Genomic DNA, 19,757 nt, shown 5'->3' with positions numbered 1-19,757 from the left:
GATACTGGAAACAGCTAGGTTACGGCAGAACTAGAAATAGGTGGGAGGAAAGTATGCTATTTGCAGCCTATGGGAGCAAAATACTGTTGAATTGCATGGGTTCGAACAGATTGCTTTCAATAAATAAATAAATATTCCCAAAAATAAATATTCAATGAATGAATAAATAGATATTTAATGAATAAATATTCAATGAATACAGTGCCCTTGGCCATCCAGAACTCCACAGGTTCCACACGGAAGCAGTCAAAGTGATCTGCTTACCCCCAAACACAACATCTCGAATTCAGCCTCTAGATCAGGGAGTCATAAGGCCCTTTAAGGCTCATTCCACGTTGGTGCTGTAGGCAAAGGGTTGTCAACGCTGTGGGAGACAACCTTGACAGAGAGAACTGTTCTCTCTCTCCCTCCCTCTCTCTCTGTGTTTATGTTTTGTACTTACGTTTTTGGGAGCATAAGAGTTATACATGAATTTTGAACCACACTAGAGTCTGGCGCCCCAGCCGGAGGATTCTAAAGGGAAATGTGTAGAATTATTCCAGCATCCAACAGCATGCTGCGTTAATCCTATATATGAACTAAGCCTTCACAATTATGTTGTTGTCTAAATACTTAATTATTTTAATCCAACAGTGCCATTTTTTTGCCTAGAAAAGCTTTATTACTACCTTATCAGAATTCTGTCATGTGACAGCAACAGGGTACAGTGAAGGCAGAAGTGGGTTTCTGTGAAAATCCTGCCATAATAAATCTGCAAAAGCATGAGAGGGCACAGCAGAAAGAGGCCTGGCTCTCTGCCATTCAGCCTAGGCATCACCAGCAATGAGAAAGTTTTGTACGTTGACAAGTCTAAAGCGGCAGTTTCTTTTCGGAGGCCTTCCTCCAAAAATACGAAACAGATTGGCAGCTATATTTGCGTTGAGAGCACTTCATTTGAGGAGAAAACGAGATCAGCCTGTGCAGGTCCTTCTGTATTTCTGAAAGCTTCATCTAGCTCAGCGAATTAGCTTCTGGGGAATGGATTGGGTAATGCACGTTGGATCATGAGAACCCCGAACATTTCTTTGGAATTTTTCATCCAAGAAGTGTTCTGTTAAAAGGAACCGTCTGGTGGTTTATCTGTCACAGAGCAAAAAGGATGGCCCGTGAGTCTTTGCACAGGAGCATTTAGAATACGGACATCCGAGGGCTCTGAACACAAAGGCTAGTCTCCACCCAAGCAGAGTCAAGGGCAGCCGGGGTCCCCTTGACATCCATGGTTCTGTTGCTCTGGCAGCAGGGCTGAAGTCTGATTTACCCCTGAAGAGCCTTTTTTTGGGGGCAGCAGCGGAGCAGAAAAAGGTGAGTTTCCCTGTGGCTTTGGCTGGTCGGTGCTCAGCAAAAGATCGCCACCCGCCAGCTCCTTATCCCATGGCAGTGAAGCAACGCCAAGGGCAACGTGCTGGTTTTGGCTGCTTCTGTGTTCGAGTTGGAAGCCACCCAGCAGTGGGAATCAGCTGAGAGGGACCTCACGGTCCTTTGGGGAGACTCCGCCCGTTCCCCCACCCCGCCTCTGCCCGTGTCTGCCCATGGGATAGGATGGGAAAGTGTGCACGTCCTGACAAGCAGTGGAGATGGTTTTCCTGCCTGCTGGTTTTACACCATAGTAGGGAAAACCAGGGCCAGTGAAGCAGCCTGTCTGGAGGCCTCTTGGATTTTCAGAAGGCTCTGAGTGCCTGGCCTTGTCTTGTGGAGGTTTCCTCTATGTGCCTTCTTAAGAAGGAGCGCTCTTAAGTACTCTTGACTTACATGCAGCTTAAAGGGAAGCCCGTTTGCTTTGGGGTGTGGCAGAAAACGAGCAGATAAATGCTGAATAATGTGAAATCTGAAAGCCACCCCACCCCGCCCTGGATTGCATGAATCAGCCCCTTGCAGACTTCTCTGTAGAGGGACTCCGAGGGAGTCAGCAGCGGAGCGGGTGTGCCTAGTAGTCCTTCGGCTGTGCTCCCTGAGGGCGGTCTTGCATATCCCTCTATGGAGCAGAAGCCCCCCCCCTCTTTTTTTGGTCCATCTTTTCTGCTGGCCCTGTGTGTTAGGGATAGCCGTGAGGGAGGGGGACCTGCCGCAGCCCTCCTGGGCCAGGCAGCCACAGGCAAGGGAGGGATCCGCCCTCATCGCCCATCATGGCCCTCATCAATATTTCTCATGGGGGGCAACTCCAGTGTACTGTGGAGTTGCAGCACAGAGTCGAACTTAATGGTCAGATAAGCATCGTTAAAGAAGTGGAAGCTTGTAGTCAGGCTGCCAGCCCCCCCTTCCCCCCTCGCCACCGTCACTGCCGGGGGGGGGGGCTACTCTGGGCCAAGAGAAGTGACGAAGGGGTGCCGGTGTGTGAGCCGTGCTGGGGCTCCTTCTTGAAAGCAGATGCTTCAGTGGAACCTGCAAAGCAGGCTGAAGCCTCATCTAACATGAATGCAGGAGTCCCTCACCTCACGTTCACACCAGCTGTAGTGCTGAGGCAAGACATGCCACTTCTCCGAAAAGGATCCTGTTTCCTATACCAGGTGCTGCTTTACAAGGCAAGGGAGGCAGGGTGAGGATGCGTCTCCCTTTGGCCTGTTCCGTTCCTTCCTGCATCTGGCCTTGCCCGGGGAGTCTCGGTCCTCGCCATCAACTGTCCCCGGATTCTTTTAACTGAGGAGGTTCGCAAATGAGTCGGGGTCCTCCTGCTTGGGAAGCATGCCACTCCGTCGCCGCCCTTCCAAAGCAGAACGAAATGTGCCCTGTAGAAGGGACCCCCCCCCCCCAAAAAATGTCTTCTGCCTTCATTGGGAGATTGTGAGTCCAGAGTCCTCATTTGTTCTCAGGTCTGTGAAATGAAGGTTATTTTGCGGGGGGGGGGGCAACTTGCATCCCAGTAAAATACGACAAATGGGTTTGGACTGGGAGAAGCTGTCGACGGAGCCCAGGCATTCTCATTACTTTGAAAGCTCCGGGAGGGAGGGAGGAAGCGTAAGCAGCTCCGTACAAACAAAGTCTCCTGTAAGGGATGCTAGCAAACATATCTTGGCTCTCGGGGCTGAAGTCTGTTTCTGGGTCTCAGCTGCTTAAAGAGGTTTCACAGAACTGTAGAGTGATCTGGAAGGCACCCCAAAGGTCACCCTGTGATGGAGGAGGAAACCCACGGCTGACGCATCCCTGGCAGGTGGTCCTCCAACCTCTGCCTCAAAGAAAGTCCTGATGAAGGACAGGCCACCTCTGGGTTTGGGAAGGGTTGGCCAGAAATAAGAGCAGCCGAGGGAGAACAGGATACGGAGGCAGACTTCATATCCTGCCACCAAAGTCTTAGCACTTTAAGAAAAGAAAGAAAAGAAAGCCTTAGATGAGCGTTCGATTTCACATCCTTGTGCAGACGGAGGAATGCCAGCGGCTCTGCTACAGATCTGCTCTGCCGAAGAAGCCGTGGTGGTTTCCCGGGCGGGAGGGGACGTGGGGGCCATCGTTTGAGATGATAGGAGGGCCCTTGAGGCTGGCCACTGAATGTGAATGGACGGAGAGAACAAAATATTTACTGATGCCAGGAGCGATGTTTTTGGATTTCAGCATTTGATGACTATCACAAGACCCGGGCTTTTGCCATTCCGTCTAGGGTCACGGAAAGGAAACACTCTTGCTCTTTGTGCAGAGGAAGACGCCGGCTAAAGTTTTGGGGAGAGGCCCGACAATGAAGGGATTCAGGGAGCTGGCCCTGGCCGTCACACGCCAGCCTCTGCTGGGGCTTTGTGGCTTGTTTTGAGGGTTGGTTTGAGAAGTGGGTGATATCAGACGCGCTGGGAGATGCCTGCCTGAAGTGCGCGGCAGATCTGTGGCCATCGAGGAGCATGGAGGACCCGTTGCTCAAAAAGGCGTCCGCAGCGGCGGCTCAAATCACCGAGGGCGTCCACCAGCCAAAATACAGGACAAGGCTAGACAATTTGGACTATATGTATGTTAAAGTAAGTGCCGGGATTTTGTACCTTTACCCCTTTCGTAGGCATGGTGTGCTTTGTGACTCCTGGCCCCTACCAGCATGGCAGTCCTGTGCCAAGTCACACGAAACAACTGGCTGGTTTCAGCTGCAGGCAGAGGCGTGGCTGCTCACCGAAAGGTCTTCCACGTTATCTGATGTGTTCGGTATTTATAGTGTAGGATTCAGTGGCCTGAGTGAGGTTCTCAAATGATGGTCGGTAATCTTTGAGGGAAACCGCCTGGTGTGTTTTCCCCTGCAGACAGTGTTGTTCCTGCTGGTGCAGTTGTCATTTCTGTGGTTTTGGAGCAAGGCTGTGCCGTAGGGTTGTCAGCATGCCACCCGTCTAAACCAAATTGGTCGTACAATACAGAGGTATCACGGTCGAGTTTCATTCTGTCAGATGGTGACTTCTTGGGGGTCGTAGTGTAAGAGGACAACCCGGAGACGAGAGATAGCAATGCGACCCTCTGCTTGTCTACTCAGAAGTAAGCTGTCAAGGTGTGAAGGCAATGGCTGTCCCTTTTCTAAAACTGTTACAGAGAGTCGGTGTTGTGTGGGAGCCATAAGCAATAGGCAGGCTGGAGTAATACAGTTCGTTAAACCTGTGAACGGACGAGCAGGCTATAGCCACTGTCTTCTGCTTGTGTGGGCCGTTGTGAGACAGTGGCAACATTTCCTTCACTTCCTCCTTCCTTTTCCCTGTTAGAATTCATGCAGTTCCACGAGAGAGAGAGAGAGAGAGAGAGAGAGAGAGAGAGAGAGAGAGAGAGTTCCTCTCTAGCTTCCTCTTCTTGCAAACGAAGGAAGCATCATGTCTGAATGTCACAGTCTAAGGCTCCAGAGGTACCCTTTGGTGTAGGCCAGTTAGTAGTCCTTGCCATGTAAGGGGAAGAAGCAAAGGTGGGGCACGGAGAAGGCAGTGTTCAGCAAGACGAACATCCCGCAACCCAAACCCTCCATTCTGTTGTTACTGTTTTTTGAAGGCCTCCTTTGCTCGTAGTGGCCCCAAAAAAGCTAACCCTGGAGGGGGACGCCGTGGGTGGTGTGGCTTGGGGCCGAGAATCTCTTCTTCTGTCTCTTATTCCAGAGAGATCCAGAGGAGGTGGTCGTAATGGACTTCTTAGGGGAGCCACTTACTACCCTCCTGAGTTCCTGAAAGAGCAGGGCTTCTGCTGGGTGGGTGGGTGGGGGGGCAGAGGAGAAGCGGCAGGAGGGCCTGAACAGTCGCTGGGCGTACGTCTGCTCCCGAGGACTGTGTCGACCTTTTCAAGAAGTGAACGAGATGTTTTGTTTCTCAAGCAGCCTTATTGGTATACATAGGAAGCAAGCAAGGAAAACGGGAGCGATCGTGGCCTGGTGGGTTGGATGAGTTTCTTTTCTTGGATATAAAGAGCCTCTTTTGGCTGAAAGGAGACCCCTTTCTCAGGGAGGAGGAAGGGAATCTGGTGGATCCAGCCCCCTGAAAGAATGCTGAGCCATTGATCCATCCGTGGCTGACTCAACAGATGGACATCTGATGGGGCCGGGCCGCTTACCAAACACCACTGAATGTTGTTGGGGCAGTCTGATAAAACTTTGTTTATAGTTGGAATTCAGGTGATTAACGAGTCTGGTCTGCATTCTGCAGTCAATAAATGCCCTCTTGTCTTCATTTTGTGTGCTCAGAATGGGCATACATCCTCACAAGCGGCCGCCCTTCGTCCCACTGGATGCCCTCCTCATCCCTCACCGGGGTGTACAATGCCGACAGGTAGCTGCTCAAGATGCTTGGGCTGCTCTTGAGTGTTGTGATGGGGCTGAAAAAGTCCCCCAATGTATTTCCTTCCGAGAGTCCACTTTGGAAAGGCCTCACAAAAACGAGCTTAATTCTAGCGGCCGAGAGCGCCTTGAAGAGGTGGAAGCCTCCAGCGCGTCTTGTGATGCCCGTGTTTTGGTGGTTGAGACGGTCTGATGATTTGTCCATGTGATCTTGGGGGAGAGCAGAGAGTCCGAGAGGATGCTTGCCCTCGTGTGTTCTTGCTCTTCTTAGGAGAGAGACAGGGATCCGCGGGTGCCTTTTCTTTAAAGGGATGAGAGTCTGAAAGTGTGTGAAGGGGGAACATTTTCAGGGACCTTTTCCCTGTGCATTGTTCTGTCCAGCCGTTTAGTGGCTAGGAGGTGAAAATCACAGGTGCTTTTTAGTAGCAGTTTGGGAGAAACCTTTTGACTTGTGAAAAACCTCCTTCTTGTGAGATTTCCTTGCAAGATTGTGTCATTCCTGCATAATAGCTCAGCTGTAGAAGTGGTCTCGAGGGCCTCTTTGCACTGTTAATCTTGCATGCCTTATGTTCTGCTTTATGAAACTCCTTCCACAACCCTACCTTCTATTTTTGTAAATGGCAGAGTGGGTTTTTTTTGGGGGGGGGGTTGTCTCATTTTGCTTTGCTTTGTTTTTTTTTCGGGAAGGGCTGTTGCTTTATTCTGTGTTCTCAGCCACTATCTGTTGAGGATTTCAACCTCATAGGCCTAGGTTTCAAAGCATACCCTTGGATGTCTCTGCTTTGACATCCACAGATCTGCCACAGGGCATTGATCTCTAGGCACACTCAGGATGCAAAGCCAGACTGAGAGGATCTAAACAGGAACAACACATCTGTCAACTCATGGTCTGAAACAGGGACACGGTTCTTGGCTTGCATGTTGATTGATTGATTGATTGATTGATTGATTGATTGCATTGTAAAGGCACGTACCAAGACAGGTATAGGGTGAAATTGTAGGGGGAGGCACCCCGTGAATTCGGATTGCAGAGGCTAAAATACATTCTTTTGTTCCTTTTTGTGATAAACATGTTGCTCTTAGAACACCCCAATAGGCATAAACTGATCTCTCTCTCTCTGTTTGTGTGTGTGTGTGTGTGTGTGTGTGTGTGTGTGAGAGAGAGAGAGAGAGAGAGAGAGAAAGAAAGAGAGATTTACAGCTAAGAAGTAAGTCTGCTGCTCATTCTGTGAATTTCCAGTTCAACGACTGCCTGTTCTTTTGAAGAATGGGGCAACTGCACATCCAGATTAGACACTTCAAAGGAGAAGCACGAGGACACTCCAGATCTCCTCTAGTCGTGGCTTTGGTGGAATCCTCCACGTGAGAACGTGGGAAAGTGTTCTGCTGGCCTAGTTCCCCATGAGAAAGCCATGGAGTCCCACTTTCCTACTAGGGGTGTCCATTCCGTTTCAAGATCATCTGACTTTAGGGATGAGAGAGTGGCTTTGGTGGCTTTTGTTTTGCACCCCAAGGGGCCCCTTCCTGCCCCCAGGCCTGTCAGTCTGCCCCCCCCACACAAAGTATTCAAAAGGAGCTTTGGGAGGCCGTTTGAGGCAGGGCGTGGAAGAAAACAAGAGGGAACTGCTGGAGGAAAGCTGAGAATGTGATTGTCTTGCTCTCAGTCCAAGCTCATGTGGTTGTTTTTTGTAGTATGCAAGGATTTGGATCCCCGATTCGGATGTGGTCTGGAGGTCGGCCGAACTGGTGAAAGATTATAAGCCGGGAGACAAAGTGCTCCATGTTCAACTGGAGGATGGCAAGGTAACGTGGACTCTTCCCTTACCCTTCATTGTAACCCTGGTAAAAACGTTTGGACTTCAGTACCCAGGGTTGACTCTTTCCTGCTAGGATCCTTTGCCTCCTCTTCATTGACAGGAATGTTTAAATTCTGCCTGCAAAAGAAAGTTCTTGAGGCGGCTTTCAGTATTCCTAAAACAAATGCAATCAGCACTCTGTGGGTACCCAGCCATCTCTGTCTGTTTGCAGACGGTATAGCGCCGTGTGTCATGTTCTGGTGTATGTAAGCCTTCCTTTATCTCAGCTGCTGCTACACTATGGAAAGGATGCACGCGATGGATCTAGAAACATGGCTTTCGTTTATCTGCTCCCATTTAATTCCCAGGATCTGCAATATAGCCTCGATCCCAAGACTAAGGAGCTGCCGCCGTTGCGAAACCCCGACATACTTGTGGGGGAAAATGACCTGACAGCGCTCAGCTACCTCCACGAGCCTGCTGTTCTGCATAACCTCAAAGTTCGGTTTATAGACTCGAAGCTCATTTATACCTACTGCGGTGAGCACAGAACCAGCCTGCCTTTTTCTGCTGCCTGTGTCAGAAAGGTTGGGGGGGGGGGGGAGACCTGGAGGTGTGTGTGGGGGGGGGGAGCCTCTCCCGGGCACGTCCCTTCCCCTTCTGGCTGCCTGCTTTGTGCTCCCGTGCTCTCACTCTCTCGCTGTCTCTTAACAGAAGGGGGGGGGGGAACCTGGAACATTCTGATCCAGTTGAGTTTTGAGCAAAAGCAAGGAACAAAACGAAACAAGCCCCCCCCCCCCCCCATGCTTGCCTGTGGTCAACATTTGCCAAGAACATCTTCTGATTTCCTTTAAACTGTTTCTTCCACAGGTATAGTTTTAGTCGCCATAAATCCTTACGAACAGCTGCCTATCTATGGGGAAGACATCATCAACGCGTACAGTGGACAGAACATGGGCGATATGGACCCGCACATCTTCGCAGTGGCTGAGGAGGCTTATAAGCAAATGGCCAGGTTGGTGGGCGAGGAGCTTTCTTGTTCCTTCACAGGGCCCGGGTCTGTTCCCTCAGGGTTGGTGGGGTGTCCTTGGAGAAAGGCAGAAGGCCCCCCCATCCCGGGACGAGGCAGCCTGTAGTGGAATTGTGCCGAGAGAAAGTAAAACGAAGCCATGTTTCTCGAAAAGGTGTCCCAGTCGACACTCTCCCAGGTTTCTCTCCCCCACCCCCACCCCGGCCACCTCTCCCACCCTGTTTGCTTTTGGGCTCCGGCGGCCCTAAAGACCAGCTCTAGCTTTGTCGCAGCCTGTTGCTGTCAGGAGGGAAATGGGGTAAAATCGGGTGGTGGCGCTTCGCCTCAGGGGCCTGGCCGGGAGCTGCTCATGAAGCATTATCCGACGGTGGGGTGGCCACGGTGACCGCAGCAGAGTAGAGGAATCCCCGGAGAAGTCCTTTCATCCTGCTGCCTCACCTCTCAGCCCAGAACGCCGTCTGTCGGGATCTTGCAGGCGGCAACAGATGCTTCCCGTGGCGTTGGTGCCCTCGATCGGGACCAGCTGTTTATTCTGCCATTGACAGCTGTCAGGGTGGTCGGGGCGAATGGGGAGGAGACGCCATGCCAGAGGAAAACTTGTGCCATTCTGGGGAACCTGGACTGGTGGGTTTTTCAAGTCACAGGTGACGCTCAAGGTGGATTCTCACCCTCCTTTGGGTGCCAGTCTTGTTGTTGCCCAGGTGGGCCAACGCGAAGGACAGGAAGGGCCTCTCGGCTGGCTTCAGGGGGGCTGCCGTGGGATGGGAACGTGGATCTTGCACTCAGTTGGTGAAGGCAGTGACTGGCAAAGACTCTCGGAGGCCCTTTGAGAGCTGGCGTGTGTGGACTGAAGTGGCCGCCGAAGCAGAGGAAGCGGATAGAGGGCACAGCAGGTGGTTCTTATGGCACCCGTAGAGAAGCAAGATAGAGCAAGGGGTGAACCTGGCAGCCCCGAATGGGCTGGAGGAGGAGGAGGAGGCGGGACCAGGACAGGCAGATGCTCGCAGAGGGGAAGAAACCGCAGCGCAGAGGCCAGGGCGGACGGCTTTTATCCCTGTAGCACCCAAGATGGTGAATGGAAGGTTTGATTATTCCGTTTTTATATTCCACTTTTCCTCCGTGGAGCTCAAGGTAGCCTACGTCGTCTTTCGGCTCCTCTTCCCTCTGCCTTGTTTCCTCACAACGACCCAGCCAGGGAGCAGCGGGTGTGAGGTCAGGTCGGCCGTGGGCTTTGTGTGAGTGATGGGTTGAATCTCCCGTCTCCCTGGTAGACCCCACTGGGGACCGGCCAGGCCGATATTTGCTTTATCTGAGGTCGGGTTGGGGTTTCCTTTCTTTTGATTGTGAAACCTGATGGGAAGGATTTAAGGCCTGGAATGTCCCGAGAGAACAGGGCTTTGCATGATTCTGGGTTTCCAGGGGCTGACCATCCCGCTTCTGCCCGTTAGTGGTCAGCGATCCCAGTCCTCCCGCATCGCTCACAGCCTGGAGATTTTTAGTCCAAAGTTGCCGTTTGGGATCCACCCGAGAGAGAGAGCGCACGGTGGTGCTTACAATTCTCGGTCTGGCCAGCTGGGCTGATCACCTATGGGATCTTATGCTGTTGAAAATTAATAGGTGATCCACCTACTTGCTGTGAGTTGAAGAATCACGCATTGGTTCCGGAACTGGGCCTTGTTTTTGTGAAATGAGAGAGAGGGAGGGAGGGAGGGAGAAGGTGTGAGGAGGGGGAGAGACGGGTGGGGCCTTGGAAGGCAGATGCGTCGGAAGTGTCGTCCGGGCCCCCTTCTTGGGCCCCCTTTAAACCCTCGGGGGAACAAGCGCTCCCTTGTTAGCGAATAAAGAAAAGCCAGCGCGGCTGCGGGAGTCGCCGTCGTCGTCCGTCCTCCGAGCTCGGCCTGGGAAGCAGCTCCGAGAAGGCCGCAAGCGGGCACAAGGAGCCTTTGTTCCGCCCCGGCCTTCCTTGCAGGAGGGACTCTGTCCGGGCGGCTTCTGCTTCTGAGGAGCCTCTCGGTGCCAGGGCCTTGCCTGCCATTTGAGTGTGGCATCCATACTTTGTTAGCCAAGGGGGATGCGGGCTGCTCTGTTGTCGGGCTTCGTAACGGCTTCAGTCCCTGCATTTCTCACAGAGTCTTTGAAAGGCGGGTTTATTATTCTCCTGCCTGTGGGTGGAATCTTTAGGTGTTTTGTGTTAGGCTGTTGTGAACACGAAGCCCTGTCACTGTCGAGTTCCACGCAACAGACATTTACCTCAAGCAAAGGGCGGCTCTTGGCCTCCGAATGAAAACTTCCCAGAGGCGTTCCCTTGCTCAGGCTGTGCGTTCGAGGCTCGCTCTCCCCAGCATCGGTCAGCCTGCTAGAGCCGGCCTGAAGGCACCGAGACATGACGGAAAGGGCCGGGCGCTTTCCCATTTCAGGGATGAACGGAACCAGTCGATCATTGTCAGCGGGGAATCGGGAGCCGGAAAAACCGTCTCTGCCAAGTACGCCATGAGGTATTTTGCTACCGTCAGCGGCTCTGCTAGCGAAGCGAACGTCGAGGAGAGAGTGCTGGCTTCCAATCCGATCATGGAGGTAAGACCAGGAGCCCGGTCCTTTTAAGCCTGGTGGCGGTTTGGGATTTTGGTCCTCCTTCGTATTAGGTGCCCAAATCTCCATTGGATTACATGCCAACCTTTCAGCACAAATTCTGAGTGAAGGGCTAGTTGACCACGTAAAATCGCTGGCGGATGGCGCAGACGGAGGCTTAGTCTTTAGGTCTGAATCCAAAGGCTGGTGCCACCTGCAGGAGACACGGTAAACGGTAAGAATGCAGTGGCATAAATCCCTCTACAGGCAGTTAAGGGTTCACGCTTAGTAATTCCTTTTGCTTTATTTATAGATCTTAGGTTTTGTTTTTTTTGCTTTGATGTGGCATAAAGTGCTGTTGTAAGATCAAGCATACATGGTCAAATTAGGCAGACTGCAGTTTTTTTCCATGTGGTACAGCTTGTTATGCAAGGATATTTATTATTTTAAAAGTGTTTTTACCCCACTTTTCAGCCCACAGTGGCTAGCCAGTCAGTAAAACAAAGAAGGACCGGCTCTTCCTTCAACTTCGCAGTCAGAAAGAGGCCACAGAAGAGGGACAAGGATATGAGGGTGGGGTGGAAAAGAAGGGCGTCTGACCAGCAAAGGCCACTCTTGGCTGGACAGCCAATATCCAAGAGACCTGCTGACAAATTAAGCCAGATTTGCTTCCTTCTGTAATCTTTTCTTCAAAATATACTTCTTTCTTATTTAAGAACTTCTTGAAACACAAACCACAGTGGAGGTGGCACCCTAAGGCAACTTTGGCACAGGTGGTTTTGAGGTGTTCGGTGAGAAGGTAATTCTGCCTGGTTTGCCGTGTTGTGTGGAATCCCACCGGTGGTCTGATGCCACGCCTAGCCGTTCCACATCGCCTCGTGAAGGGGGTGCGCAAGGGGTCCTTTTTTCCTTCCAGGAACAGGAATTTGCAAAAGTCTCCAGGGGGGTTCCTTGCAGATCAGGACGGCTCTTGGGCGAGGCCAGGGAGAGCATTTCTGCGGTTTTGCATATGCCCTGAGCTCTCCTTGCAACCCTGCGGCCTAGACGAGGCTGTAACAGGCAACCCCAAAGTTGCCTGGAGCTGCGTGTCTGTCTCAAAGGCCATGGAAGGAGCCGCCGGCTGCAGTGTGGAAGGCAAATTGGCGCCGTGTTGTCGTTGGCTGTTTCCAAGGCCTACAGACCCAACGGGTTTTACCTTGTGCTTCTTCAGAGAGTGCAAACAGCATGGCCATCCTGCCTCCAGCACAAGGGCCACAGGGCTAAAGCAGCCAACACAGAAAGTTGTCTTAGTTCGCCAACCATTCTGGCTTAGTAAACATGGGTGGTGGGGGTTAAATACTGGCACCTACCCATCCTGGTGGTTCTTCCTTTGCTCCTCCTTTTCTACAAGTGGTTGAATAAGATAGGAATGAATCACTCTGTGTGATGCCTGGACTTGGGATTATGGTAAGGATGGCCAAATAAAAACCGGTTTGCAGCTGGTTTACGATCCCAGCTTGTTTTGATGCACTTAAACTTTGTCCTGTGTTTGGATGTCACACTAAGCTATTATCTTCTTGGTTTATTGACCTGCTTTTGTGTGCATGAGCATGCAGTTTATTCGTACTGAGGTTTAATAAGCTAGAATTACTGATTTGCTGTGGAAATCCATGTCTATTCTGCTTCTCGTGCTTTGATCTCTTCCTCCCTATCTCCAGTACAACAAGCATTGGAACAGGGCTTGTCACATAAAGAGTAATCTTAGTTTGTGGATGTATTCCAGAATATTCCTAACATGCAGTTATGGCAAGAGAAATTCAGGGTGTCGTATGACTTTTGATGACAATTTGTTAATGAAAATTGAGGCTGCATCCCAGTCAGAAGAGCTTTGATGTTCCAGATGCTAGACTGATCCCTTCTTTAAACTGAATATGCTTTAAAACAATCGCTCCAGAACACCAAGCCTTCTTTCAGTTCTTAGTTCAAGTGTGCAGGTAATAATGCCTCAGAAAGCCTCTTCTTGGACGAGTTCGTCACCCCATCCCTGTGTGAGGCGCAGAGGAGCTCCATGTTTGCAGAGGCTGGCCATACATATTTTAAAGTAGAGGTTGCCTGTTTAATCCAAGGCCCCTTTCGGGCTGATTGTCAGGGGCATCCTAGACCCGGGGGGGGGGGGGTAAGTCACATTGGCTTGAATCCAATTGTTCGTCCCAGTTAGTGTGGACCCATTGAATTGAATTGAATCTTGATAAACTGTCACTTCCATAAATGCCAGTGATTGAATGGCTCTTCCCTTCTTGGGATGAACAACTCAATGTAGGCCATTGAATTCAGTGGGACTTGTTTCCAGGAAAAAGTACTCTGAGCTGCAGCCTCAGAACTGGTTTGAATTCCTCTAACCAACTGATGCAGCGAAGTATTGCTGCTCGAGTGGAAGTTCATACCCGACGAGTCAGACAGTACTTTAATTGAGATTCCCGCGATTTCTCGCCATCTTTTCTGGTGTTGCTGCCGCCACCACTGGGTCCTTAACGTGTTAAACCCTTTCTGCGATTTCCTCACCATCAGTCTATCGGGAACGCCAAGACCACGCGGAACGACAACAGCAGCCGCTTTGGGAAGTACATTGAAATCGGTTTCGACAAGAGGTTTCGCATCATCGGTGCCCACATGAGAACTTACCTGCTAGAAAAATCGAGAGTGGTGTTCCAGGTAAAATGGATGTGAAACCCGTTTGGGGTCTTCGTGCGTGGGAGGCCCTGTCGGGAGGCTGTCTCTGGGAGCCCGTCTAGGTTAGCCCCCACCCTGGTAGAGGAGGGGAAGGGAGCTCGGGGTGGGGGGGGGCATTCCTGTATCATGGCCAAAGCCATAAGAGCCGGGAGCGTGTCAGGCCGCCTGCTGTTGTGCGAAGGCGAGCGGAGAGGAAAGGAAGGTGGCGCTCCGTTTGGCTGCACTCGGGCCGTACCTGGACAACAGGGCCCAGTTCCAGCCAGCGGAGTGGAAGAAAGACGCTGGCCCGCCAGACCGGAGGCCTCGCAGAACCAACCAGGGTGTTGGGGCAGGGGAGTAGACGGCGCTTCGTGGCCTGCCGGAGGGAAGAGGGAGGAGAGACAAGGTTGCTCCCTTCCAATACTTCAGGGCTTGTCATGCAGAAGATGAAGCGGGTGGGGTTCCTCTTTTTCTAGAAGGCAGGCTTGGAATGAGTGCTGGAGGGGGAGAGGGAATTTAGGGGAGGCAGATAGAAACTTCCCCTTGGGAAGAGCTGTTCATCAGGACAACAGGCTGCCGTTTGCTCCCTTTTTGCTGGAGGGGTTTAAACAGAATGCAAGAGCCTGTGTTCAGGGGTCAGACTTTTCTTTTTTTAAAAGAAGTACAGTAGAAGGATTTCAATGAATTCATATGTGCTTCCCCAAGACCTTTGACACACACACATCCCACCCGGAACTTCCATTTTCTGTGCTGCTTTCTTAATGCATGAAATCTTTTCCTTCCTCTCTGTGTGTCTCTCTCTTTCCTCACTCCTTGATAGATATCTTACCTTTATTTATTTGTATTAAAGGCAGAAGAAGAGAGAAATTACCATATCTTCTACCAGCTCTGTGCTTCTGCAGCATTACCCGAATTTAGAACTTTGCGGTTAGGTATGGATCTGCATGCACCGCCTTGAGCCTCCAGCACGGCCCGTATTGAAGTAGAGTCACTTTGACAGAATTGCCTTCTTCAAAGTGTTGGCCTTTCCAAACTCTGAATCTGTGAAGGGGAATGAAGCTTCTTTCTGTGTGCATTAGAAGCCCCTCCCTTATTGCTGAATATACTGCTCAAGTTTGATTATTGTCCTCTGTGTATGTTACAAAGGTGGGAAAAAAATCTTATGTGTCCCTTTAGGGTTTCCTGTGAAGCCTGGACCCCCCACCCCCTGCAGCCCTTGGAGCTGCCGAAGGACCAAGTTTCCTGCCCTCCAGACATGGCTTTGGGGTGGACGGAGAAGGGTGGGTGGGTGGGTGTCTGTGTGTTGGGGGGGGGGTGTTGCTGCTGCTGCTGCAGTGGGACCAGCAGATAATTCCAGGTCTGTTGGATGTGGCTTCTAGGTTTAGCTAGGGTGCAACAACTGTAAGGTTTTGCCTGGTCCTGTCAGTGAAGGGAGGGCGCTTCGTTGTGTGCTGTTCTTCATGGTATGCAAAGAAGCGCATGTTTCCTTGTTTAAATAGGGAACGCAAACTATTTCCACTACACCAAACAAGGGGGCAGTCCGTCGATCGATGGAGTTGATGACGCGAAAGAGATGGCCAATACCCGGCGGGCTTGCACTTTGCTAGGTAAGGCTGAGACGGGCCTGGTTCCCTGCAGGATCGGACCCCCGGCTGCAGACACACACACCCCGACCCCCCCACCCACGACGGCCTTCAGCAAATAGTGAAAGGGTTATGAATTACAGCGCCCTTCTTTTGTACATTGAGCCAAATCATCTGTGTATAAACAGCTCATTAACTTTGGGAAGATGCTTTTGGGTGGGTTTTCCTCTGAAAATGTGGCACCTTTGGTGCTCTGAACAAATTGGAGGAAGGAATGGCGTGAGTTTTAGGAAGATGAACACCTGCTGAAAACAAAGGCTTCTTCTGTACCTCAAGCAGCTCAAAAGGAAGAACCCCCCCCTTCCGACCCTGACCCTCCCCCTGCATCCATATCTCAACAAGCCGAATTCTCATTTGTTCCTCCCTCCCCGTACGGCAGGTATTGTTGATTCCTGCCAGATGGGAATTTTTCAGATCCTGGCTGCTATTCTTCACTTGGGCAATGTGGCGTTCACCTCTCGAGATGCTGACAGCTGCATCATACCTGTAAGTCCCAAATACGCCGGACGTGTTGTTTACCGTGGGGACCCTTGATAGAACCTCCCTGCTCTTGGGGGGTTTCTGTGCTGTGGAGTGGGCCACAAAAATGCAGGCACCCTCCATTTCCCCCACCGCCTTTCCCCCTTGTGAATAACGCCCTCCATTTTTCAAAAACATCCTTTTGAGTAACATCCTCCCTTTCCCCCTTCATACTAGCTCTATTAAATTCCCAGTCGGTGTCTGTTCAAGAGTTACGCTGACATGGAAAACATTAGATGGAGCGGATTCTTTGTCCTGTGTTGGCACAAAGCTGCAATCCTGTGATGGATCGGGAAGCTGTGCAGAAACTTAGTTTTCTAGATGTGAGGACGCAAAGTCAGCAGCTCGCTGGAGTATTTCTGTAGTTTCTGTGGCTTCTCTAAAACACGGGATTACCCTTAAAGAGGAATGAGGGGAGGGTGGGCCTTATGGAGGAGCTGTGCAGGCCCCCTCTTTCAAAGATCCCCTTCTTTACCTCTTGGCTGGGGTCCGTAGGTGCTGGGGTTCAAAGCCCTTTCTCCTCTCCAACCTCCAGTGTCGCTTTTTACCTATCTCAGGAGCACCGACAGCAAGCATTGATGGTGAGTGTGATTTTCCAGATTCCAGTCCTTCTCTGTCCTTTCAGCCCAAACATGAGCCCCTGAAGATCTTCTGTGAACTCATGGGTGTGGAGTATGACCAGATGGCCCACTGGCTGTGCCACCGGAAGCTGGTCACGGCCACGGAGACCTACATCAAGCCCATTTCCAAGCTGCAGGCCACCAACGCCCGGGATGCGCTGGCCAAGCATATCTACGCCCGCCTCTTCAACTGGATTGTGGGCCATGTGAACAAAGCCCTCCTCTCCACCATGAAGCAGCACTCCTTCATCGGCGTCTTGGACATCTACGGGTGAGCGACGTCTCTCGGCACGTCCGGCCGCCCGGTGGGGCACCAGAGTCCAGGAAGGTTAAATTTGGGGCTTCAGAATCTTTTCCCCAAGCTGGCCATGGGAGGGAGGTTGCTTTGGGTGCTGTAGGCCAAAAGTAACTTTTCCAAACTCTGAAGGGCCACCCGTGTGTGCTTGTGGCCACAGGACCATGTGTGTGAACTGACCCTTATGGATCGTGCCTCTCCTGCGGGACTCTGGCCTCCTCCCCTCATCAGGGAAGTCAGCACCCACACGTGGGGTTGGCCGTTACATAACTGAGCCACGAGAAGCTCTGTGCCGGGACAAGCCGGTTCTAGGGGCCCCGGTGCTGCAGAAGGCATGGCTTTCATGAGCTGGGCCGGGGGGTCGGTTGGAGGGCTTCCAGGAAGAATTGGGGGGGGGTCCACCAACCGTGGGAAGGAATTTGAGGGAGTGTTGATGACCCCTAAGTGGCTCCAGGAAGAGGGTGTGGGTGTGTTGCCTTTTCCACGTAGTGTGATAGCAGAGCATGCCTTTCCACCCCACTCTTTTGGTCTGTGGGGCAGTTGCAGGGATGGATCTGGCCAGCCCCCTGGCATGCACAGCTGCTGCATGTAAATGCCTGGGGCCGCCATTTCCTTCCCCTCAAAGAGGCTTTCCTGGGAGCACCCAAGAAAGGGCTGGCTAGAAACGCTTCCCTTCCGAGGACTGAGAGAGAGAGAGAGAGAGAGCTCAGCCACTGCCTCGGCTTCAGCCACCTGGCCCAGAGACGGGGCCTTTCCGCCTCCTTTCCAAAGGGTGCAACACCCCTTCCTTCAGCTTGGCTGCTGTGCCAGGGGGGGGACCGGGGAGGGCAGAAGCTTCGTTCAACACCCCTCTGCTTGGGTGTGGCTAAGAGAGGGGTGGCTGGAGAAATCCAGTCCGTATCCCCTCTGACTCACTTCTCAGTTTCCTCCCATCCTCCAGCCAGCGTTTGTTGCCAGCGTTGTCCCATTTTAAGGTCACCTGGTTGCCGTTTTCTGTTCACCGTTAGCTGATGGTGGCCAGCTTTCTTTCTCATGCCAGTCATTGCATTTGCTTTTTATCTCTCTCTCTGCAGGTTTGAGACCTTTGAGATAAACAGCTTTGAACAATTTTGTATCAACTATGCCAATGAGAAGCTGCAGCAACAGTTCAATATGGTAAGAGGAGGAGGAAGGGAGAGATCTGTGTTTTGATTTTCCCACCCACCATGTTGTCCCTTTGGATCACTGGATCCTCAGGGCTGCTGTTGAGCTGGCCGTGCATCATCCTGGTAAAATAAAAATGTTGAGTGCTTTATGAATGATGGTGGTGGCTGTTAAGAAGAACCGCTGTCACATTTCCTTAACTTCTCATTCTCCCCATGTTGCTATCTAGTCTTCTTGCCACCCTCCTCTTTTCATAGAGTAAAAGCCTTCTTAAAATGTTGGCGTTTGAGCACATGATACAGAAAGGAAGGGTTGCTTTCACCTGCTTATTTCGCCACTTGGCAAACAATGGGTTGCATTTAGATTCAATGTGATTGAGGCGAGCGGGGCAGGGGAGAGGCGGTCAGGGAAGCGCCAGTGAACAGGCCCCCAATAACCCTGCTCATCCCTCTTCCGGCAGCATGTCTTCAAGCTGGAGCAAGAGGAATACATGAGAGAAGAGATCCCTTGGACCTTGATTGACTTTTACGACAATCAGCCCTGCATTAACCTCATAGAGGCCAAAATGGGTATTTTGGATTTGCTGGATGAGGAATGTAAGGTAGGAGGAGTCTTGATCTCCTAGATGTGTATCTCTCTCTTTCTATCTCCATCTCTCTCTCTGTGTGTGTGTCTGTGTGTGTATACAGTTGTGGAGCCGAGATGTGGGAGATGGGTCGCGTTGCAGGACAATGGAGCCCTACCGCCCTTCCTTTGAACACTGTGCTTAGGCTTCTACCAGGTGGCTGGACTTTTCTGGCCTGCTGAGTTCAGGACCAGCCCCACTTGAGGCTGCTCATGAATCTGGGAGCAATTTGGAGGGGGCAGCTTCTGAGTGAGAATGAAGAGGACTGGACTCTGGGTGTGTGTGTGTGTGTGTGTTTTGGGGGGGTTGAAGTCTTCCAGCTGCTGAGGGATGTGCCATTTAATGGCCTCTCACTTAGCAGGCCTTGAGGTTGTGTGTTGGTCCTAAAGAGGAGCTTGTGAAGGAGACCGTGCTAGATTTGCACCGTGGCTGATGCAGTTAATTCTTTTCCCCCTCTGGAGTGCCATTCCCCTCCCTCCTCTGCCTAGTTTTCCTCCTGTGATAAAAATCAATTGCGTGACTCAGTCCATCCTGGAGGGTCTTTGGTCCTCTTTGAAATTAGAAGGCAGGCTCTAAAATGAGCAAGGAAGGGTAGCTCTCGCAGAATATGCCTTGTGGTAGGAAACAGAGTGTTGGAAAGAATAGGCGGCATGTAAAATTAAATAAATAAATGGGCCGTCCCTTTCTAGTCAGCAGCAAAATGAACCGTGAATGCCCTGCCGTGGTTGTTTGAGTCTCAGGGATTCAAGAGAACCCAAAAACGACAGAGGGATTTTTCTACCTCAGCTGTAAGATGAAATTAATCAGAATGCTTGCCATGTTTTTATTCTTTCCTTGTCTAGATGCCTAAAGGTTCCGACAACAGCTGGGCCCAGAAATTATACAATACTCACTTGAATAAAACTGCACTTTTTGAGAAGCCCCGCATGTCAAACAAAGCGTTTATCATCCAACACTTTGCAGACAAGGTAAAAGGGTTTGTGTTTTCTGCTGGACTCGACACTCTTTTACTGCCCCAGAAATGCACGTCGGGTCTCCTTTTTGTGGGCTGGCCGGAGGATCCCTTTGCCTCCTGATGGCCCCT

The 19,757-nt window shown here is 51.4% G+C and overlaps 1 protein-coding gene across 2 annotated transcripts in view; it reads left to right on the top strand.

The window, feature by feature from the left end:
- MYO5A (myosin VA) overlaps positions 1-19,757 on the top strand; it is a 49,307-nt gene that overhangs the window by 3,526 nt on the left and 26,024 nt on the right. For both annotated transcript variants that reach the window (XM_072981870.2, XM_072981869.2), the window contains exons 2-13: positions 7,439-7,549; positions 7,911-8,082; positions 8,413-8,557; positions 10,990-11,146; positions 13,688-13,831; positions 14,679-14,760; positions 15,328-15,435; positions 15,851-15,957; positions 16,616-16,881; positions 17,979-18,060; positions 18,509-18,649; positions 19,516-19,641. In XM_072981870.2, coding sequence (XP_072837971.2) covers positions 7,439-7,549; positions 7,911-8,082; positions 8,413-8,557; positions 10,990-11,146; positions 13,688-13,831; positions 14,679-14,760; positions 15,328-15,435; positions 15,851-15,957; positions 16,616-16,881; positions 17,979-18,060; positions 18,509-18,649; positions 19,516-19,641 — 1,641 coding nt within the window. The remainder of the gene's footprint in view (positions 1-7,438; positions 7,550-7,910; positions 8,083-8,412; positions 8,558-10,989; positions 11,147-13,687; positions 13,832-14,678; positions 14,761-15,327; positions 15,436-15,850; positions 15,958-16,615; positions 16,882-17,978; positions 18,061-18,508; positions 18,650-19,515; positions 19,642-19,757) is intronic.

The sequence above is a fragment of the Pogona vitticeps genome, chromosome 12 (genome assembly GCF_051106095.1).
Source record: "Pogona vitticeps strain Pit_001003342236 chromosome 12, PviZW2.1, whole genome shotgun sequence".
NCBI classification, from domain to species: Eukaryota; Metazoa; Chordata; class Lepidosauria; order Squamata; family Agamidae; genus Pogona; species Pogona vitticeps.
This window is presented reverse-complemented; position numbering and strand designations above follow the sequence as displayed.